This window comes from Trematomus bernacchii, unplaced genomic scaffold (assembly GCF_902827165.1).
Source record: "Trematomus bernacchii unplaced genomic scaffold, fTreBer1.1, whole genome shotgun sequence".
NCBI classification, from domain to species: Eukaryota; Metazoa; Chordata; class Actinopteri; order Perciformes; family Nototheniidae; genus Trematomus; species Trematomus bernacchii.
In genome coordinates, this window is record NW_022987950.1 from 3626940 (window position 1) to 3646819 (window position 19880).

The window sequence follows — 19880 nt, forward strand, 5'->3', positions numbered from 1 at the left end:
CATAGGAATGAATGAGGCCCCGCCTCCCACGCTGTATCCAGTTCTTATTATACATCCATGGTCGGAGACAGCAGTTTCAGGACCGCACTCCTAGGACCCTAGTTGTTTTGTAACATCGCCACCTAGCGAATTGGATGCCCGCAAAAGTACAACCAGCGAGTATTGAGTCTCATACACAGCGATATTACATTAACTAATTTGAACAGTCATCATCTCATAACAAAATAAGCTAATGCAACTACTTGCATTCAGTGACTTGATTTTTAAAATGAAAACCAGGGACATTTTTTGTTTTGCGGACCATATCTCATTAAAATATCTAATGTTAGTAACTATTAAAGAAAAAATGGGGACAATTCAATGTAGTTTGACCATTGTAACTGCTGTGCAGACATACTGATCAAATAGGGCTTCTATAATTACCTTAAATAAACTCAGTAATTAATTAAACCAGTTCAATACGCATTATTCTTATTCTTATTCTTATTCTTATCATTCTTTATGAGCGCAGTAACGGTAAGGTATCTAATTACTTATTTATTTAGTATTCCATAACTTAATAACAGAGATGGTCAAATTAAAGTAGAGACATGGCAGACATCCTACAATGAAGCGGGCAGTGAAGTGTTCTCCTGTGAGAGGGCGATCAAGAAAAGAGAGAGAGCGGCCCCACTATTGGAGTTGAGGGAGTTTACGGAGCAGATGAAAAGAAGACACAGAAAGACAGAAGCACAATAACAAGTATATCTAGGTGTTTTTTTTGTAAATAACCGACGGTGTCAAGAGGAAGTAAAGTCCCTGCCATGAGAAAACTCAAAATCCATTTTCCAAAATCCGACACTAGACTCTAGAGGTGGTCTTAACGCACCGGCACCAATACAGTAGCCTATAATACATATTATATATATAATACGTAACATGTGTAACCACACACTTAGCGATATAGAGCATACATAATAAAAACGTAGGCCTACCTGGTTTAAAACACTTTTGTGGTCATACTGTGGAATGAGTTCACACTGAAACGAGTTCTTCATTCAAAATTTTGCGGGCAATTACATGTAAGAAGAAGGAGAAGAAGAAGTCAAATAAGTAGTAGAAGAAGAATGAAGCTGGTGTGTTTCCCGCAGCGAGACACTACAATACTAATTGTGGGCTTATCATGTTGATTCGACCACAACAGAAAGAAAAAAAAAATCTCTCGCTCTCTCCAGAGGGGCAGGTCAGCCAAAAAGGGAAAACGGGCCGTTGCCCGGGCAACAATAGCCGTACCTGTGCACGTCCCTGCATGTATATATATATACATATACAGTTTAGTTTATGATTCAGCCTTGGGTAAGACTTTTATAGTCTATGGATATGACGCCCATAATGCTAAATGGGAGCAAATGTTAAAAGGGGACCCAATTATTCCAGTGGTGGCCGCCGGCGGCGGAGTCCGGCGTTATAACTGATCAAGGAATGCAGCGAAACGCGGACTTGGTTCGCCTGCAGCCCGCTGTAGTATTAGCTAAATAAATTATGTTGAACAAGGCTTATTAAGCTGAACATCGCCACAATTGTTCTGCTATGTATCGGTACTTATTTAATTTTTATTAGCATGTGATGAAGCATTAAGAATAACAAAAAATAGCAAATTCTCTTGCAGATTGTCTCGTTTGATTATGAATGTAACGTTTATATAGTGGAACTACACTGTTTTATCAAAACCAAAGTGCCACGCAGTAACTTGGTATGCATGTATTTCATGTTAGCTTAGCTTCTTAGCTTGAGCTAGCTCTGGAACTTCCAGCTCGGTGGCAGCAGGTCCCGCCTCGGCTCCGCCTCTTTGCCCTTATTTGGATCAGGCTGGAGCAGGCGGGAGTTAGACTCTGACGTCACTGTCGAGACGTTAGTGGCCGACTCCGCCTACTAAGGGCTACTCGGCAACTCTGCAGAATCCTATGGGTGACGTCACTGACACTACGTCCATTTATATATACAGTCTATGCTCTCAACATGCCCAGACTTGTAGTGATTTTCTCCTCGTTTAATACTTTTCGTGAAATGTGCTAACGTGACAGCCGTCTTGGTGTGTTGTGCGATACGGGAGATGTAGTTCATTGAGCGGTTTCACACAAAAAAAAGTGTTACTTCACAGTTTTACGACACATTTCTATTTTTTTGACTTGCAAAATTTATTTTAAATTGACAAACATCATATATGTAATTCGTGGCCCAATTCAAACGGGATCGAAAGATAATCTTTCTCTCGCCATACATACTTTTTCCGAAATAAGGTCCCATGGAGGTCCCCCGGAAAGGGAGGGACTTCGGCTCTCTATAGGGGCTTGTGCCGCGGTGAATTTTGGGAGAGGAAGCTCGCCCAAAGATCGTCTTTTGAGCAGAGCTACCACTAGGCTTTCCTCCTCTTAACAACAAAACATTTCGCAGAACTCCAATAATTTCTCCAAATACAATTACGCTACATTTGAAATAACATTTAGCATTCAGTACTTTCTTAAAAATATGATGTGATTGATGCTGATTAATAGTATTTGAATAACTCACCGTATTGACTTTTTCTTTCACTGATAGAATATGCAGAGCATTCTGACGCTTTGCTCTACATTTGACCTACCTGGGCCTACTGTTATTTTCTTTGAATTTCTGATAACTTCTGTATATGTATCAGAAAATGTTATATTGACGAGGGAATGTAATATTATAAATGAAACATGCTTTTCAAAATATTAAAAATAAGATGTTATTACTCAACATTCGGCTAATGTTTCTTAGAATCAAAGCATTGTGTCACAGAATGGAAGATAAAGGAAACTTTTTCTAGCTTTATTTCAGATCTTGTTTGTTACTGAGTATGAGAAAAAGGAAATAAAGAAGCCAAAGGTCAAAGCCACTGAAGATGGCAAAGACTAACATGTTGGGATAAAAACGTTTTCAAGAGTTCTATACCAAGAAATATTATGGTTGATGGTCGCAAAAATCAGGCAGTGTTGGTCTTACATTTTTCGCAGACAGGTCCCCTACCACCTACTTAAAAAAACCTCAACATTGTTGTTTATAAAGACTAGTACAAGTAACATTTACTTCAGGATGCTTTAGTATCTTCTTAAAGCAATTAAGCACTTGTAGTCACAACAAGACTAACTAGACTTAAAATCTAAATATTAGATTAGAGTAAGGTCTGCAGTTTCTGCAGTGTGGGTAATGTAGTCAGAAGGTCATCACAGCTGGAACAGTTGAGGTGTAGTTTGAAGAGTGCACATTCCTGAAAGGGAACATTTACTTTTAGCTCAAATGTCTTTAGACGTTTTAGTAAAGCTAATTTACGCATACACACATACTTTTAATGCAACAACAACAGCAGCATTGCTAACTGACAATAACATTGACATATAAGACATTAAGACATTAAGCCTTCTTGAGAAAATGGGAACGCACAAATTATGGTATGGAAACAGATGTTGCCTCTACAGGAGGTTGTTGGTTCTCATTTAGGGTGAAAATGTAATGTGGCTTCATTTACTACACTTTTAAAAGTGATTGATATATTTTGTAGTTGCTCCCATCCTGGGTTAGGATTAGGGTTAGGTCATTTGACATCATTCTGCATATTGACACGTTCTTCAGTTTGTTGCAGGCAGCATGTGTAAATGGGCATTTGTATCGGGATTATGGGCTGTTTGTTTCAGCCAAGGGGACTATTTTCTTACAAACAGGGTTATGGAATAATGGCATTGCACCAAGAGTTGACCCTATGTGGACTTCCTTTCTCTTTAGTTGCTTACATTTGTAACAGAAGACACACAAAGTAACAGACCACCAGGTGAACATGGTGAAGCATTTAGCAGCAAGTTAAGGACCTATTCATCGTATGGACACAAACACTATGCTACAGGTCATGCCTGTCTGCTGGATGTGGAAAATAAAGTGGAAGCTTTTTGCCAAATTTAAAGGTCAGCTATTATGCAAAATCCACGTTTTCATGTATTTTATACATAGTGTCCCCTCTGTGTAAAGAGATTCTGAAAGTTTCAGGAACAAAGATTCTCTCTCTTTTTGTCCTGATCCATTTATATAAAAACCTGTCTGAAAATGAGCTGATCAGATTTTGGCCACTTTATGATGTCATAACGATTTTTTGGCTTGTGTAACCATTAGCCAATAACCAACCAAGGTAACCCCCCTCCCCCCCCCCCCCCCACCTTATCACCTGAATCTCCTCCTAGAGCACCATTGAGTTCTTTTTAACCAAATATCTCTCAGAGGGGCGTGGGGAGTGGCTCCTTATTTTCATCTAAAGTAACAGACAGAGAATCAGCACTTTTGAAACAGGGCTGAAACAGAGGGGTTTATGGGATGCTGCAATGCATGATCTGTTTGGTATTTCAGCCAAACACTTCAGAGACCTGTTTTGTTTATATCTGAGAACTATAATATATTGATGAAAAACAGTATAATAGGGGGCCTTTAATGTCATAAGCTGATGTTCTGTTAAAGGCCTGTTTCTGCTACTTCAAATGAGTCAAAAGAGGAAATCTCAGTAAATGCAGCAGAAAAGATTACTACTCAAATTAGACAGTTGAGATGATTTGTGGCACCTGAAAGCATTCCAAGTGAAAAAGAATAAAGGCAAGAAGAAGAATAGAGGTAGGGGTCAAACCTGTTCACATTGACAGAGATGATACTCTTGACAGGTATGCTCTTGGGACCAGGAGCCGGATAGAACACTGGCTCCTGAACAGCTTTTTTGGATCGGCGGAGGGCGTATGGATCAGCAGAATGCATGGGGTAGGAGCCAAACGTCCCTGCTTTCATTCCTCCAATCTGACACAAGATAGAGCCACACAAATACACAGATACATGTGAAAAAGTTAAATATACAACAGATATATCGCGGGTTAAAGAATGGCCACTTGGCCAGAAACAGTTTTTTCCCTCTGACCCTGCAGTGGTGCAGCAGACGGAGGAATTACCTTTTTGTTGGGGGACGGGGGCTTGAAGGGGACTACAGAAATCTTCTGGTCAGATGGGAGGGGCTTGTTTGCGGGTGGGAGGGGCTTGTCACTGCGGTATGGGTTGCCTTGGAAATAATCTCTTGGATGGAGGTTGAGTCTGAAGGGGCCATCTTTTAACTTGGAGTGATGGATTGCTGCCTCCTTCTGTATCATACACAAACACATTAACATTTATTCGTAACTCTAGGTTCAAAATATATGTCTAAATTAATGTAAGTAGTTCTTATTAAAGCAAATGTTTATAATAAAATGGTAAAAATGCGTAATTCACCGTAATGTCTTTACGAAGGATTTCTATGAAATAGTTTAACTTTGTCACCATCCAGTTTTAATGAAGCTTTTCTTTCAAAGCGTAAACTGCTCCACATGGGAGGTTTACAGACAATAATAAAACGGGTGTCGATGGTACACATTAGGATGGTCGACATGGCCACAACTTTATATATGTATGTCATTTTATAGGGTATATGTCACCTGGGGAGCTAACTGTCGCTAAAGCAGGAAAAGAAACAAAAATGATACAAACTTTTTTTGACAGATTTGCTACCTTGTCCAATAAAAAAGGGATAAGTTAGAAACAAATAAGACAAATGTCCTTGAGCATTTTGTACAACTGACTACAGTAAAGGCAAACTTAATAAACCTGCCAAATAATTGTTCTAACCTCCTGACTTATTTACCACCATATCTGATCAGCTGATTGTCTAGTTTGTTGCCCCCTCTGACTTCTTTATAGAAAGTTGTTGTGTTACCACATCCATCAATGTCAGTACTTTGGTGAATATGGTATTATAATAACCAAGATAAATAATTTCCGAAACTAAAAAGTAATATAAGGCCCAAAGGTATAACATAGTAATCCAGAATTATTTTAAAAGCGTTACCTTCAGAACTTCTCTGGTTCTGCTGTACGGGTCGGACGCATACAACTCAATTCTGGACAGAGTCACATTGGGATAGCTGCAGGAGAAGTGATAGGTTAGCCATAGCATCCTTAGAACTGTTCGTATACTAATTTTCAATCAAATATGTTTGAGTTGACGGTTTATACGAAAAGAAAAGGACACACTGTAGTATCTTAGTTGTTCCAGAGTATACAGAAAACAATAAGTTACATTATGCTGTGCTTATGAAAGAGTTCTTGCCATAAACCTGTAACCACTGCCTTTCTTGGAGGGGGAGGTGACGATGTTGCGTCCAGGAGAGCGGTGGGCTTTCTGTGTGACTGACAGCGGACTCATGGCCTCCAGCGGTCCTGACAGAGTCCCGTAGTAACTGCCTGACCCACAGCTGGAGGGAGACGATACGACCGTGAGAGGACTCATGCATGTATATGTGTGTGTTATTGTCTGTGTGTGTGTGTAATCTCTCACGGCTGTGTGACCCTGTTACAGGGCAGGAAGGCCTTGCCCAGGTTCTTGTTGTTCTGCTGGTTGCGGTTCTGTCGAGCCAGTCTCACAGGGTCACTCAGAGCTTCTCGCTCAAATATCCGTTTGAAGGACTGATCGAAGAAGCCGTTCTGTAGAGCACATCGCTGTTTAGAAACCCCCGCCAGCATCTGTCTGCTGCGGTGGGCCGACTCATTAAAAGGACCTGGATTTCAGATGAAAGACATCACAGATCTACATGTACCCTTGTGTCTTTAGAGATGCAAATATACATATGAATATAACTTTGCTACAACGTAGGTAGCGGTGTTCATGTTGTATCACAATTGAAAGGTTGGTAAGTTCACGCAACACAGCCTTACAAAAAACGTGTAATAGCTACTGTGGTTCACAGGGCAAAACGTAGAAGCCCCCCAACCGGGGTCACACATGTTCACATCAATCAGTTATACTGTATTCGTTTCAGTATTATTAGACCTGGTATGAGCAGCAACCCAAGCTTTTTTCCAATCTGAAACGTCAGTCTGCAGGCTGTCCTTCCATGCATATGTGAATTCTCAAATTAGAAAGATGAGAGCATATTGTAAAACTCTCATATGATACCCTTTCTCAGGCTGTCCTTTATCATCATTGTTGTTGTCTCCAATGGGCATCATTTTGATTAGCTTTAACTAAGCTTGTAAGCTGGAGGTATTTAAAGAAATGTTTTTATCAAGATTGAATGTACACCTCATCTCATCAAAGGACGTCATGACATTTGAGTCTGCCAAATAAAGGTCTTGGATCATTTTGAGTCCCTTTGACTCCAATCATTGAAAGTTCCGTCTGCACAAAACAATGATCACCCCATACTGGACTGTATGGTGATAATGTATGTGGTTCTTTGAAATATTTTTCACATCATACGAGATCTTTATCATTTGCTTTACAATTGAATTTTGTGTTTGTTTGCTTAAATTTCTTACTGTATCTGAATACATAAAGGAAGAGGTAGATTCAGACTATGAGATTCCATTTCAGTCCAATGAGGAGCAGCCTTTGTAGAAACATAGAACATAATAGTTCTCAGCTGCACAGCCCAGTAATACCACATTACATTTGGACACTGTAACCCTCCTCCATCATATGGTAAATACAATAACGACAAACAAAGTCTTGCCCTCCTATTATTCCATATAAATTCAACCATTTTCAACACTTTTGTTATATCTCTCACAGGCTCCGCCCTCTACTGGACTCTATGGGTACTACCTTATCCTGCGTGCATTCTCCCACTGAGACTTCTATAGATGTAGCCGGCCCAGGGCGGGCCCACCTGAATGCACGCGCATCACACCGTATAAAAGGAGGCCTCGCCTCCTGACTATCATCTTTTTTCTCTTCAGCAGCGGAAGTGATTCCACGAGCTTCGAGACGTTAGGAAAAAATAAAGTAAAAGTGAGAGCATGGAGTCAGTACTTGACCTCAGGACCTGCCCGAAATGCCCGAATCTTATCGCAGGGGCTGATCCGCACCCCTTCTGCTTCACGTGTTTGGGGCCTGACCACGCGGTGGGTAATATGGGCCCGACGCTGGCATGCCCAGCCTGCCAGATGATCCCGTGGCTCATACGGGAGCATCGTGGGCAGCACTCCCTGGCGAGGGCTACCCCGCAGGAGGAGTCGGAGGATCGGGAGCTCGACGTGATTCTCTCTTCCATGGGACCAGGCGGGCTCGGTTCCGATGGAGGACGAGGAGGACGCCTCGCTGACCGGAGGTCCAGCTCTCAGGTCTGCGCGTGTCCACGGAGGGGCTCTTTGGGTCGGTCTCCTCGGTCACCCAGCGCTTCAGCCGCCTAGAGGAGGAGAGAGTCCAGCTTAGCCGCACGCTACCGCTGGCTCCTCCTCAGGCCCCGCTACGTGCCCCCCCTCGCGTTGCCATGCAGGGGAGGGAGCGTAGTGCGACAGTGAAGCGGAGGGAGAGGCGCCGGCACAGGGGTCCCGTAGCTGCGGCGCCCTCCACCTCTACGGCCCACCCCGTGGCACCGGCATACCGGCAGTCACGGGGAAGGGCTGCCCGACCGAGGCAGGCTCCGCAACAGCAGAGAGCACCCGGGTGGGGAGCTCCATCTTCGCGGAGTTGTCTAGCGGGGGGAGGTAGCGCCTCGGTGGGGGGGAGATCCTCTCTACCGGGGACGCAAGGGCGAATCCCGCCTCCTCCCTGTTTAATGCCCAGATCCCTGTCAAAACTTTTAATAATAAAGATGGTGTTGATCTGTATCCAAGTCTGAGTGTCCTTTGTTTCCACAATACACTTGCACATGTTGATGACTGTACAAATTCCCCACTCACCGCCCCAGCTATAGCTCCCGTTAGGGAGGAGGCTAGTGGGAGTGCGCAGATGAGAGTGATAAACCGCAGGCAGCACTGTTATAGTGCGGTGCAGGTACAGGGACATTATGGCGTTTTTCTGTTAGAAAACACTCTATGCCTGAAGCCAAGACTCCAAATAATGCTGTTTACCATAGTGATAGGGGCTGCATTATAGCAACGCCCGCACTTGTAAAAAGGCGCGTGGCGGTGCGTTCAGGGGCCTTAGTAAAAGCTCCGGTTAATGCTGTTTTCCATAGTGATGAAAATAGCATTATGATGGAGCGTACGCTCACACGTGAGCGTGCGGTGGTGCATTCAGGGTCCTCAATAGATAATCGGCCCTTTCTGTTTCGACCCCCCACGGGCAAATCTTCCCTTTACGGGGAGTTTTGCGGCGGAGCGGGTCATCAGAGAGTATCACAGCTTTATAGCTGCGGCCCCACAGCTGAGGGCTTGTCCATTAACACAATGTTATGGGGAATGGAAACTCAGCTGTGTACTGACAAGGTGGATGGACAGGACGCTGAAACTGGGTTATCTACTCCAGTTTTGCAGCATCCCACCTCCTTTTATGGGCATGCGAGAGGTAAATCTGTCTTCCCAGGAGGAGATGGTTTTCCTCTCAGCAGAGATTCAGGCTCTGGTGCAGAAACAGGCTGTATCTGTTGTGCATCCTCGGCACAGAGAGAAGGGTCTTTATTCCATGTATTTCCTGGTTCTCAAGAAAACAGGGGAATTCAGACCTATTCTAGATCTCCGCGGCCTGAATCGTCATATTTCCTGCAGGAAATTCCGCATGTTAACTGTGAAACAGTTACTAGGGCTTGTGCAGCCAGGCGATTGGTTCACCACCATCGACCTGAAAGACGCGTACTTTCATGTGGAAATTGTTCCAGAGCACAGAAAGTATCTTCGTTTTGCCTTCCAGGGAATAGCCTATGAGTACAACAGGCTGCCGTTCGGTTATTCCCTATCCCCACGCACATTCAGCAAATGTGTGGCCACAGCGCTTCAACCGCTGCGCGCACACGGCATGAGAGTTTTATTTTACCTAGACGACCTCATAGTCAGGGCTGGGTCCCGGGAACAGGCAATGTTTTGCACAGCACAGTTGATCACACACCTAACCAAATTAGGTTTTGCGATCAATTGGAAAAAGAGCACCCCCATACCTCGCCAACAGGCGTTGTATTTGGGAGTGGTGCTCGATGCAGACGCGCTGCGTGCCACCCTGTCAGAGAGCAGATGTGCGTCCCTTCTCAGGGCGGTGCACAGGCTGCGACAGGGGGCAACAGTGACAGCTTTAACTGTCATGCAGACTCTGGTCTCATGGCTGCTGCTCACATGGTGGTCCCGCTGGGGTTACTACATATGCGCCGCCTGCAGAAGTGGTTCCCCAGCCTGCGTTTGGACCCCAAGAGGCACAAACTCAGTGGAGGGCAACCTCCGGAGGGGGTCTCCACTGGGACGGGTGACCTCCTACATCACAGTGTTCACGGACGCGTCCAGAACAGGATGGGGAGGGACCTGCCTGAAGAGGGCTATAGGTGGGCGCTGGGCTCTGACAGAGTCTCGACACAGCAACCTCCTAGAGCTTACGGGCAGTAGTGTTGGTCCTCCGGCATTTCATGCCCCTAATTCAGGGGAGACATGTAATGGTCAGGTGCGACAACAGCACCACAGTGGCTTATATCAACAGGCAGGCCGGAGTCCGCTCCGCCTCCTTGTTGACCACAGCGGAGGAGCTGTGGTTATGGGCCTCAGAGGTGGTATTATCTCTGAGAGCCCTCCATGTCCCGGGACTGGAGAACAGGGGGGCCGACCTCATGTCGAGGGGCGGACCCCTGCCAGGCGAGTGGGTGCTTCACCCGGAGGTGGTGAAGCAGATCTGGGCCCAGTTTGGGAGAGCGGAAGTGGACCTGTTCGCCAGCCGGCGCAACAGCCACAGTGCCCTGTGGTTCTCCATGGCCCTGAGCGACGACCCGCCCTTGGGGGTGGACGCGTTTGCACACGAGCCATGGCCAAGGAAGCTGCTATACGCCTTTCCACCGCTGCGTCTCATTCTCCCTCTCCTGGGGAGAGTGAGGCGAGAACGTCTGGCAGTCATTCTTGTGGCACCGGATCGCGTCGGGGCTCCGTGGTACTCAGAAATGACACAGATGAAGGTGGGCCAGCCCTGGGCGATCCCCCAGTTCTGGGGGGCGATGTCTCAAGAGGCAGGTGCAATCGGGGCGTTACCCACTCTGGGCCGTCCTCTTCAGGCTTGGCTCCTGAGAGGGACAGGCTGAGACAGGGTGGATTGTCTGATAGTGTTATTCAGTCTATCCAGGCAGCTAGAGCAGAATCCACCACAGCCTGTTACAGGCCAAAGTGGCTGAGATTCCAGCATTGGTGTGAGGAGCGGGGAATAGAGCCCCTATCTTGTGAGTTGGGCTCTATTTTATCCTTCTTACAGTTACTGGTGGACAGAGGGCTGGCGCATTTCACAGTGAAAGTGTATGCAGCAGCCATCTCGTCCTGCCATGAGGGATTCAACGGCAGGTCAGCCTTTTCTCAGCCACTAATGTTGCGGTTTTTACAGGGGGTCAGGAGGCTGTGCCCAGTAGTGCACGCCTCCGCCCCACAGTGGGACCTGCCGCTGGTGCTCGAGGCTCTGGCCTCGGGACCATTTGAGCCTCTGGAGCGCTCCTCTCTGAAAGCATTGTCGTGAAAAACAGCTTTGCTTCTTGCCTTAACGTCAGCCAAAAGAGTGTCCGAGTTAACTGCTCTGTCGGTGCACCCGAGTTGTTTACTAATTCGGGGTGACCAGAGTGGCGCGACACTTAGACCGAACCCCTCCTTTGTGCCTAAAAACCTAAGGAGTGCGTTCAGGTCGGGGGCTATTCAGTTAGGGGGTTTTAGTCTCCCCCCCCATGGGGGGCCAGGGAGGCTAAACTGCACCTCCTCTGCCCGGTGCGTGCGCTAGCATGTTATGTGGAGCTCACGGCTGCCCTTAGACGCACCGAACAGCTGTTCGTGTGCTTCGGGGGCGGGGTGATCGGGAAAGGGGGGGCTGTCATTTTATTGAACGTGTTTGATTGGAAAATGTTAGAAAAAAGCTGTAAAATAACAGTATTCTACCTGTAGAACTTTAGGTTCTGTATTTCTTTTAGTGTTTGATCATAAAAATCTAATTAAAAAAATGTAAAAAACAGTTTTTCTCATCAGAACTTTATTTAAGGTATTTGAATGTAACATTTTAAGACAATGGATTTTGAAAAGAGAGGAAACATCTCTAACATTACAGTGTTTTCCTGTAAAATCTTTAAGGACAATTCCTGTATATCAATTGCTTTTGCACTTTATTTCAGTTAAAGTATTTTACTTTAATTTTATGGTTTTTGTTTTTTGTTTGGCGGCTGCCAGTCATTTGACCGTTTTTTAACGTTTTTTTTGCCCGTAGAAGTATTAGTGCTGTACGTAAGTTTGAGAAACCGGCTCGAGATCGCTAGAATTTAAAAATACACAACCGGAGAAAATCTGCCACTTCCTTATAGAGCCCCTCCTCCAACACACACGAACGCGCACATGACCAATGAGGGCACGAGATAAGTTTGTGCACAGATGGAAGGCTGACAGGCAGGTAGGCCATCGGTTGGTCATACTTTTTACAGTACTACGGCTTCCTCAGATGACATTCTTTTATGGATTTTTTTGTCAAAGCACTTAAGATATTCATTGCTATCGGGATGTTAAGAGCATTCCATGGAATATAACAAAAAGTGTATCTCGAGCCGGTTTCTCAAACTTACCTACCCTACCTTTAAAGGTTTTTGTTTGGCAGCCGCTACTTTATTTTCTTTACAGTGTAGGCAGATGGACTGGGGTACGTTGTTATGTAATTTTACATGTTATTAGGAGAGTAGCGAGTGAAGCAATTTATAGTTTTAATTTGTACGTCACCAGGGGCCTATACTACGAAGCCGGATTTTCGCTTAGCCGGCTAACTTCAGGGAAAACTCGGGCTTTCCGGTCCTACGACGCTGGTTCTCTTTTTAGCGGGCTAGATCTCCATGGTAACTTATGCTGAGCGGCTAACCTCCTCAGGAGGAGGTTAGGTTGCAGGCTAAGAGATCAACTCAGTGAAAGCACCGCCTGCTGACCAATCAGAGCTCCGTGTGCGGAGTTTAAAGCTATCAAGTCATATTACAGGATAGAGGAAATACAGAAAAACTGCCGTTGCAGGAAAGACGGCCGGCAAAAATCAACTGACTGTGTGAACGTGAAAATTAATAGAATATCCCCTCCCATCTTCAGAGCAATCTGACTATTATAACATTAGCGTTAAGAAAGCTTACTTAAATATCTGCCACAACATAAGTAACCGGATCAGAGTAACATTAAGTACAGTCCGCAGCACTGTGAGTGCAGACGTCGATGTGTGCCATTATCATTCATATCATATCACATCATAATGTATCATATATTTCCTTATCTGAGTCAGCTTCTTGAGCCGTATCTGGCCGTGCAACACTCACAGTGTCACATACTGTATGCAGAAGTATTATTTTAAGCAACACATTAAGTTGACGAAACACTGGAGTCAAATGTAATTAAAGTCAGATCCACTCGTGTCTTAGACGGGGCAGTGATATCATAAACCTGTTAATGTACGCATTCAAACACTTTTTCTTTTACCAGCTGTATTCACCTTGCAGGTGCAGCGATGTGGCTTTTATCCTGGATAAAGTGTTTAAGACATGGATGTTTAAAGTTTAACTTCTTCATATTTGACTAATATTAAAGTTCACTTTTCATTCAGGAAGTATGACGCTGCGCTGTCAGTACGCTTGTCCATGTTTGAGATTGGTCGAATGCTCCAAATACCACCCCTTTCATGTGAACGCGCACCTAACTAGATAGGACACGGCTGGCTTGAGCGATCCACTTGATAACCAGCGTCGTAGTACAGCTTAGCGAGAGCGCGTATGTTTTGGATTGGGCCAACCGGCTAACTCAAACATATCCAGGTTAGGTTGAACCAGCTTCGTAGTACAGGCCTCTGGTGTAGGACTCAAAGGACTCGGGTTAATGGAGAGGGGAGAATCGTCACTCCCAGGTCATTACTAGGATCCGGGTTAATGATCCGGATGAATCAGGACTCACCCATCTCTCTACTGGGTTGAGTTACCGAGTTGATAACCAGCGTCGTAGGACCGCTTAGCGAGATCTCATTTGTTAGGGTTAGTTAAGATAACTCAAAGATATCCAGGGTCTGTTGAACTGGCTTCGTCGTACAGGCCACTAGTGACCGGACATCTCCTTCATAAAACTAATAATAAGGCGTAATAATCGGGCAGTTCGATGTGTGTAGAGGTGTGTGTGTGTGTGTGTGTGTGTGTGTGTGTGTGTGTGTGTGGGTGTGTGTAGATTACACTAATAATACAAAGTTATTATGGCATTGTATGCTGTGTGTACCTTATTTGTAACATCTTCAGAAACCCTCCTGAACTCATCAGGTTCAACACAAAGCCTTTTGTTTGTCATTTAACGGTTAGCTATTGGAATTGAGCAGATTCATATTATTTATTGATTTGAATGAATTGAATCAGTTATAAGCGTATCATCCTCTCTGCAGAGAAGGTGATCGGCTGCAATCTGCCATCCCTCCACGACCTGCATGCCTCCAGGACCCTGAGGCGGGCAGGGAAGATAGTGGCCGACCCCTCCCACCCTGGACACAAACTGTTCACCCCCCTCCCCTCTGGCAGGAGGCTTCGCTCCATCGGGACCAGAACCTCTCGGCACCTGAACAGTTTCTTCCCCTCCGCTACCGGCCTCTTAAACAAGGCCCGGCCCCCCCGCTGACACTTTACCTCTGCCACATTATAGACTATATGCATTACATTAATGCACACAATGTCATACTCCTTTCTGCACATATTCTGATTTCACATTTCATAGTTTATATTCTAAAATTCATTCATAGCATTCTATTTCCATGTAAATTACTGCTTTATTTAAAGGTGGGGTAGGTAAGTTTGAGAAACCGGCTCGAGATACACTTTTTGTTATATTCCATGGAATGCTCTTAACATCCCGATAGCAATGAATATCTTAAGTGCTTTGACAAAAAATCCATTAAAAAAATGTCATCTGTGGAAGCCGTAGTACTGTAAAAAGCACGACCAATCATTTTAGCCGGCCCGGCTAAAATAACTGGATGGCCTACCTGCCTGTCAGCCTTCCATCTGTGCACAGACTTATCTCGTGCCCTCATTGGTCATGTGCGCGTTCGTGTGTGTTGGAGGAGGGGCTCTATAAGGAAGTGGCAGATTTTTTCCGGCTGTGTATTTTCAAATTCTAGCGATCTCGAGCCGGTTTCTCCAAAATTACCTACCCCACCTTTAATTTGTATTGCTATTTAACTGTATTTCATTTTATTACGGTGTAAAGATTTTGTGTTTTATATTAGATTTCTTGTTTTTATATTTTATGTATGCACCATGACATCAAGTCAAATTCCTAGTATGTGCGATTTCTGATTCTGATAAGATGTTTGTATTGAATGAATGTGCATACTGTTAATGCTAATACAGTATGCTTAACAATCTTGTGTTATCATTCATATTCTTCCTCTTTAAATGTTCCTCATTTCCATGAATTTGTCCTCGAGACATTTGTGTTCATTTCATTATATATATATTTTATTGTCAATGATAAGGTGCGCACAGTGAACAGGAGACTTTAGACATGTGTGACCATTCGTCATAACCATAAAGAAATAAAATACATAGAGATTGGCAGATTATTATTCAGGAATTTATTTATTTGATCAGCTTTAAGATGTTTATATTTAATAAATGTATATAGCATTACTGTTCTAAATGATCTGGTGGTATCATTTAATTTCTTCCTTAAATGTTCCTAATTTCCATGATTTTGTCCTCGAGACATTTGTCTCTGATTGCTTTTATTGTTCATTTTTTATGTAATAAATGTGGGGAAATTGGAGCCTCTATTTTGAAGGGAAAAAGACCCCTGGACATTTGTTCCTTCAAAATGGATGTCCACTCTTAGAGTTTTTTTACTTGATTTCAGGAATCAGTTGGGAAAACCGAAGCACATTTTTCACTCGGAGGAAACCCGTGTGGATTTAGAAGGACAAAGACCCGTGGCGATCTACCCTTGAAATGCTCTAAATATTGCACGCTACAGGTTTTTCATTTGCAGTTAAATGCTAAAATGCGGGAAAACCTGGAAGAACCCTGTGGCACAGTTCACTTACTGAACGCTCCTCCAGATGTTGGAGATGGCTTTTCCAACAGACCTAAAGAATCTGCAGATGGTTCTATGTTTCTGAGGTGGGTTGAGCAGGTGATGATCGACGGACCAGACTATACAAGATCCAAGTCGTGGGTCCTTTAAAATCAAAAGGGCCAGGACCATATCTGGAGAGCCCGTATTCTTGCACAAGCGCTGGTAAACAATCTTGTCAAGGTCAGCGAAGGTTGTTGGGGTGGTGTAAAAGTCCAGTTGCTGCACCTCAGCCCAAACTCTATCAAAGAGGCTCTTAATGATGTCCCCTGTGGTCTCCACATAAATCTGAACGCAGACTCTATTCAAGTCTCGCTGCCTGTTTGCGTCCTCCTCCAAAGGATTGGCAGTTCTCTCCTCACAAAGTGCGGCTCGCTCCAAAGCCTCGCCCCTCTCGGCCTCTGACTGAAACGGAGCCTCAGGCCCCATTATGGCCTGTTGGACCCTTTGACTCTGAGTGTTCACAAACCAGCTCATCAGCGACACGAAACGCCACGCCTGATTGCGGATCTCCGCGTACATGTTGGCATGCACCTGAGGAACGAGCAACGTCCTGACAGACGAGTGCCTGACAGGCTCTGGGAAATCACTGTGCGACATACAACTAGCAATGTGTCTGTACAACATGTCGCAGAGTGCCTGAGTAAATACTAAATGCTTTACACTGGAGCAGTCCTTGAACCTTTTAGAGACACTCATTTCTTTCCCCCCCTTTTCACCTCCCTCAGTCATGAGAAGAGCGCCTACGCCGCTCATCAGTGACATCATGGACTTCGTAGTTTCCGCTTTGGGGTCTGGGTGGAATTTATTTTTAAGCTTTACCACCATGCGATGAATCCAAGCTTTAGCAAAACGCTTTGCCAAGCAGTTCTTCACCCTCAGCTTTACGCCCTGCTTGCATTTGGTCTTCTGTTTTTGTTGACTGGTGGACTTGCCAACATTCGTCCTCTCCTGATTCTCCTCCTGCTGGGTCAGAAGGGCTGTGATGCCCTCCGAGGTGTTGGCGATCTCCAGAGAGCACTCCTCTTGCAGCAGAGCATAAACCTAGTCAGGCAAATCCTCCAGGACAGGATCGGTGATTTTTCTCAGCTCCTGGTCAATGAGTTCTTCGACGGATTTTTGTTTGCGGTTGTCAATCACTGAGTCCCCTGACCAACTCTGCTCCTGGACTCCTAGTAAGGAAACCATTGAGACCGGTGACTCAGCTCTGGGCTCCTCGTTATCCACCAATGGTTTCCCCAGGGGGGCGGAACTTAATTTTCTCTGACGTGTTCTACGTTGGCATCTCCCAATTCTAATTTTTCCTGCAAAGGCCTTCAGCATTGTGCAGGTGTGCCCCACCATAACGTTGAGCCTGCGGGGGGGAACGACGCGCTCAGCAATGTGCATCGGGGTAGAGACCTCTTTGCTAATGACAGCTGCACAAAGCTCCACGCTGTCGTCCTCCACCTGGCTCGTAACGTCCAGAGCTTGGGCGATACTCTGGGAGAATGCGTCCACCAGGCTGGACCTGATGCTCTCCTCAAAGCAGCCAAAATTGCCTTAGTTAGGGACGTCACAACCTCGAGAACAAGGTCTGCCACCACGATTAAGGTGGCGCCATCAGGTTTGCCTGATCTTTATAGAAGCCACTGATCTCCTGTCACCCCTTTAATAAAGGGCTCAACAATAGGAAACAGAGTCACTCTGAGCTCTGGCATTGCCTCTGTGTGTTGGCTGTTCATGGCCATTACAACTGTATTAACCAGCAATTTAAACAATACTGTTATTGATTATTTTTAAATATCTAGCAATTGAACAAATTATGTGGATAATTTTACATTTTTAGCAATTTAAAAAACAATCTGGATTATTTTTAGATATCCTGATATTTTATCCTTATTTACTTATTATATGCTGTTTTATTATTTAGTAAATGTATAGACCTATCTCCTTTTAAAACAGCTCAAATTAAATATTCTGTTTAAAAGACTCCTGTTTCATAGATAGAGTAAATAAAGTTTGTATGTTGGCAATTTAAAAAATGAAATAGTGACTCATTTTGTACAAATGTTTAACCGAGAATGGTTATGAATATTTATAAATCATATCAGTCAAAGAGTGAAATCTATTTGAAATAAATGATAAGCTGTTACACCATTTTGATGTTTCACTTCCTAACTATTTAAATTGTTTGAAAATGTCACAGCTACTATACAAAGCAAAGTTAATGTGAAATAATATGATGGAGGATTTTATTGAATTCACGATCACTAGGTGTTGTCAAAATACAGACATGAAAATAACTGTCAGAACCCTGAGGTTTTCGGACAAATTATCATCATTTCAACATTATTTCACAGTGTTAAGACCTACCACTGGTTCACAACCTATGGGTCCCGACCTCCACTAGGGGTCACCAAACCTCCATGTGGGTTCATAAGGCTTTTGCATTTTATGGCACGTGAGAAACAAACAAATATCTCAGGTTTTTAGTCATTTATCTCACTGATTAAAGCAAATCTTTGTCTAGGGCTTTTTTTTAGGAACGCATTATTCAAATAGAGAGAGAAAATAAGAAGAAAACTCAACTGCGGTGCAATATCAATGTGCAACGAGGCGGTCCACCTTGTTGCACATCATCCCACTATCACATAGCCACATACTAAAGGAATCAGACCGATACTCACGGTTGTGGGGCGGGGTGTACTTGTCTCCTACAGAGATGTAGCTCATCTCTTTGAAGACACCCAGACGCTCCATGTCACTCTTCACATATCCTGATGGCATCTTTAAACACTGGAAACACACACACACAGATACAACATGTTTTAAAACTGTAAACTTTACAGTAGGGATAATGTTACACACGTTATACACACATGCACACAGAGAAAGATTTAAACATACCTGTGGTTGATGTATAGCAGCTACAGTAAAGACTGTCTGTGTGTGTGTGTGTGTGTGTGTGTGTGTGTGTGTGTGTGTGTGTGTGTGTGTGTGTGTGTGTCTCTCTGTCTGTCTGTCTGTGTACAGGTTGGTTACCTTGGAGAAGGGGAATAATATAAAGTGTGTAAAGTTAGGAGCATCCTTCCTGAGTAAGGCACTGTTGCCTTCAAAATAAAAGCATGACATTTGCTTGATATATTTAAATTATGTAGAAATACAGTGATTGTGAACGACACAATTTTACTATACAAATGTTTGTATCACATTCTTCAAGGGGTAGTTAAATAAATCTCCATCCAATACAACATACATGTCTGCTGTTTCCTGCAGATGTAAAATAATCATTATGAACAAAGTGTCTAAGTCTCTGTAACTTAATAAAGATAACAGAGTTTATATAAGATAACACAATAGGAAATAAAACAGCTGTACAACGCAAATCATTCTGCTTAAAGAGTTCTCTTACTTTTGGTTATTTTAATAATATGTTGATGTCAACACTTTTTTATCCAAATATTTCTACGCTGTGGTATTATTACTGTGGCTGGACTACTTTGTGCACCTCTGTAAATAGATTAACATTTTAACATTTGCATGGGATTCAGATGAGTTATTGGATTTATAAAATAGGGAAGCTTGTCTGCCTCACCTGTAACATGCAGCATTACATTACATGTAGGGGGGGGGGGCATTGAGCCATTCTGCTGGCTTGTAATTGAGATGCAGGGATCACATTTCACAGGAGAGCTTCTATAGTTTCATCATATTGTCCTTTGCTTTGCACTGAATTATTACTATGTTACCCCTATGTTTGAATTGTTAAAAAAAACAGCTCTAACATACATATTTTCTCCCAACACAAAAACTGTGTTACATATGAACTGTTAGTCAGTGTTTCT

At 43.9% G+C, this 19880-nt stretch overlaps 1 protein-coding gene across 1 annotated transcript; it reads right to left on the reverse strand.

Annotated features, from left to right (window-relative positions):
• Nucleotides 1-2846: 2846 nt before the first annotated feature.
• On the reverse strand, nt 2847-18822 carry cunh4orf47 (chromosome unknown C4orf47 homolog). The gene is made up of 7 exons (XM_034115736.1): nt 18723-18822; nt 6392-6611; nt 6171-6308; nt 5903-5978; nt 4977-5162; nt 4664-4827; nt 2847-3268 (listed from the first exon to the last, which is right to left on the reverse strand). The coding sequence occupies exons 1-7, from the start codon at nt 18820-18822 to the stop codon at nt 3214-3216; spliced, it is 939 nt and encodes a 312-aa protein (XP_033971627.1). The 3' UTR covers nt 2847-3213.
• Nucleotides 18823-19880: the final 1058 nt, after the last annotated feature.

Bases quoted from the DNA above. Each gene is read 5' to 3' on its own strand.
- cunh4orf47 (XM_034115736.1), bottom strand. From the start codon at position 18,822: ATGCCATCAGGATATGTGAAGAGTGACATGGAGCGTCTGGGTGTCTTC. The intron at 6,612-18,722 runs GTGAGTATCGGT...TCTGAAATCCAG, and splicing joins GTACACCCCGCCCCACAACC to GTCCTTTTAATGAGTCGGCC. The intron at 5,979-6,170 runs GTTTATGGCAAG...CTTCTCCTGCAG, and splicing joins AAGAAAGGCAGTGGTTACAG to CTATCCCAATGTGACTCTGT.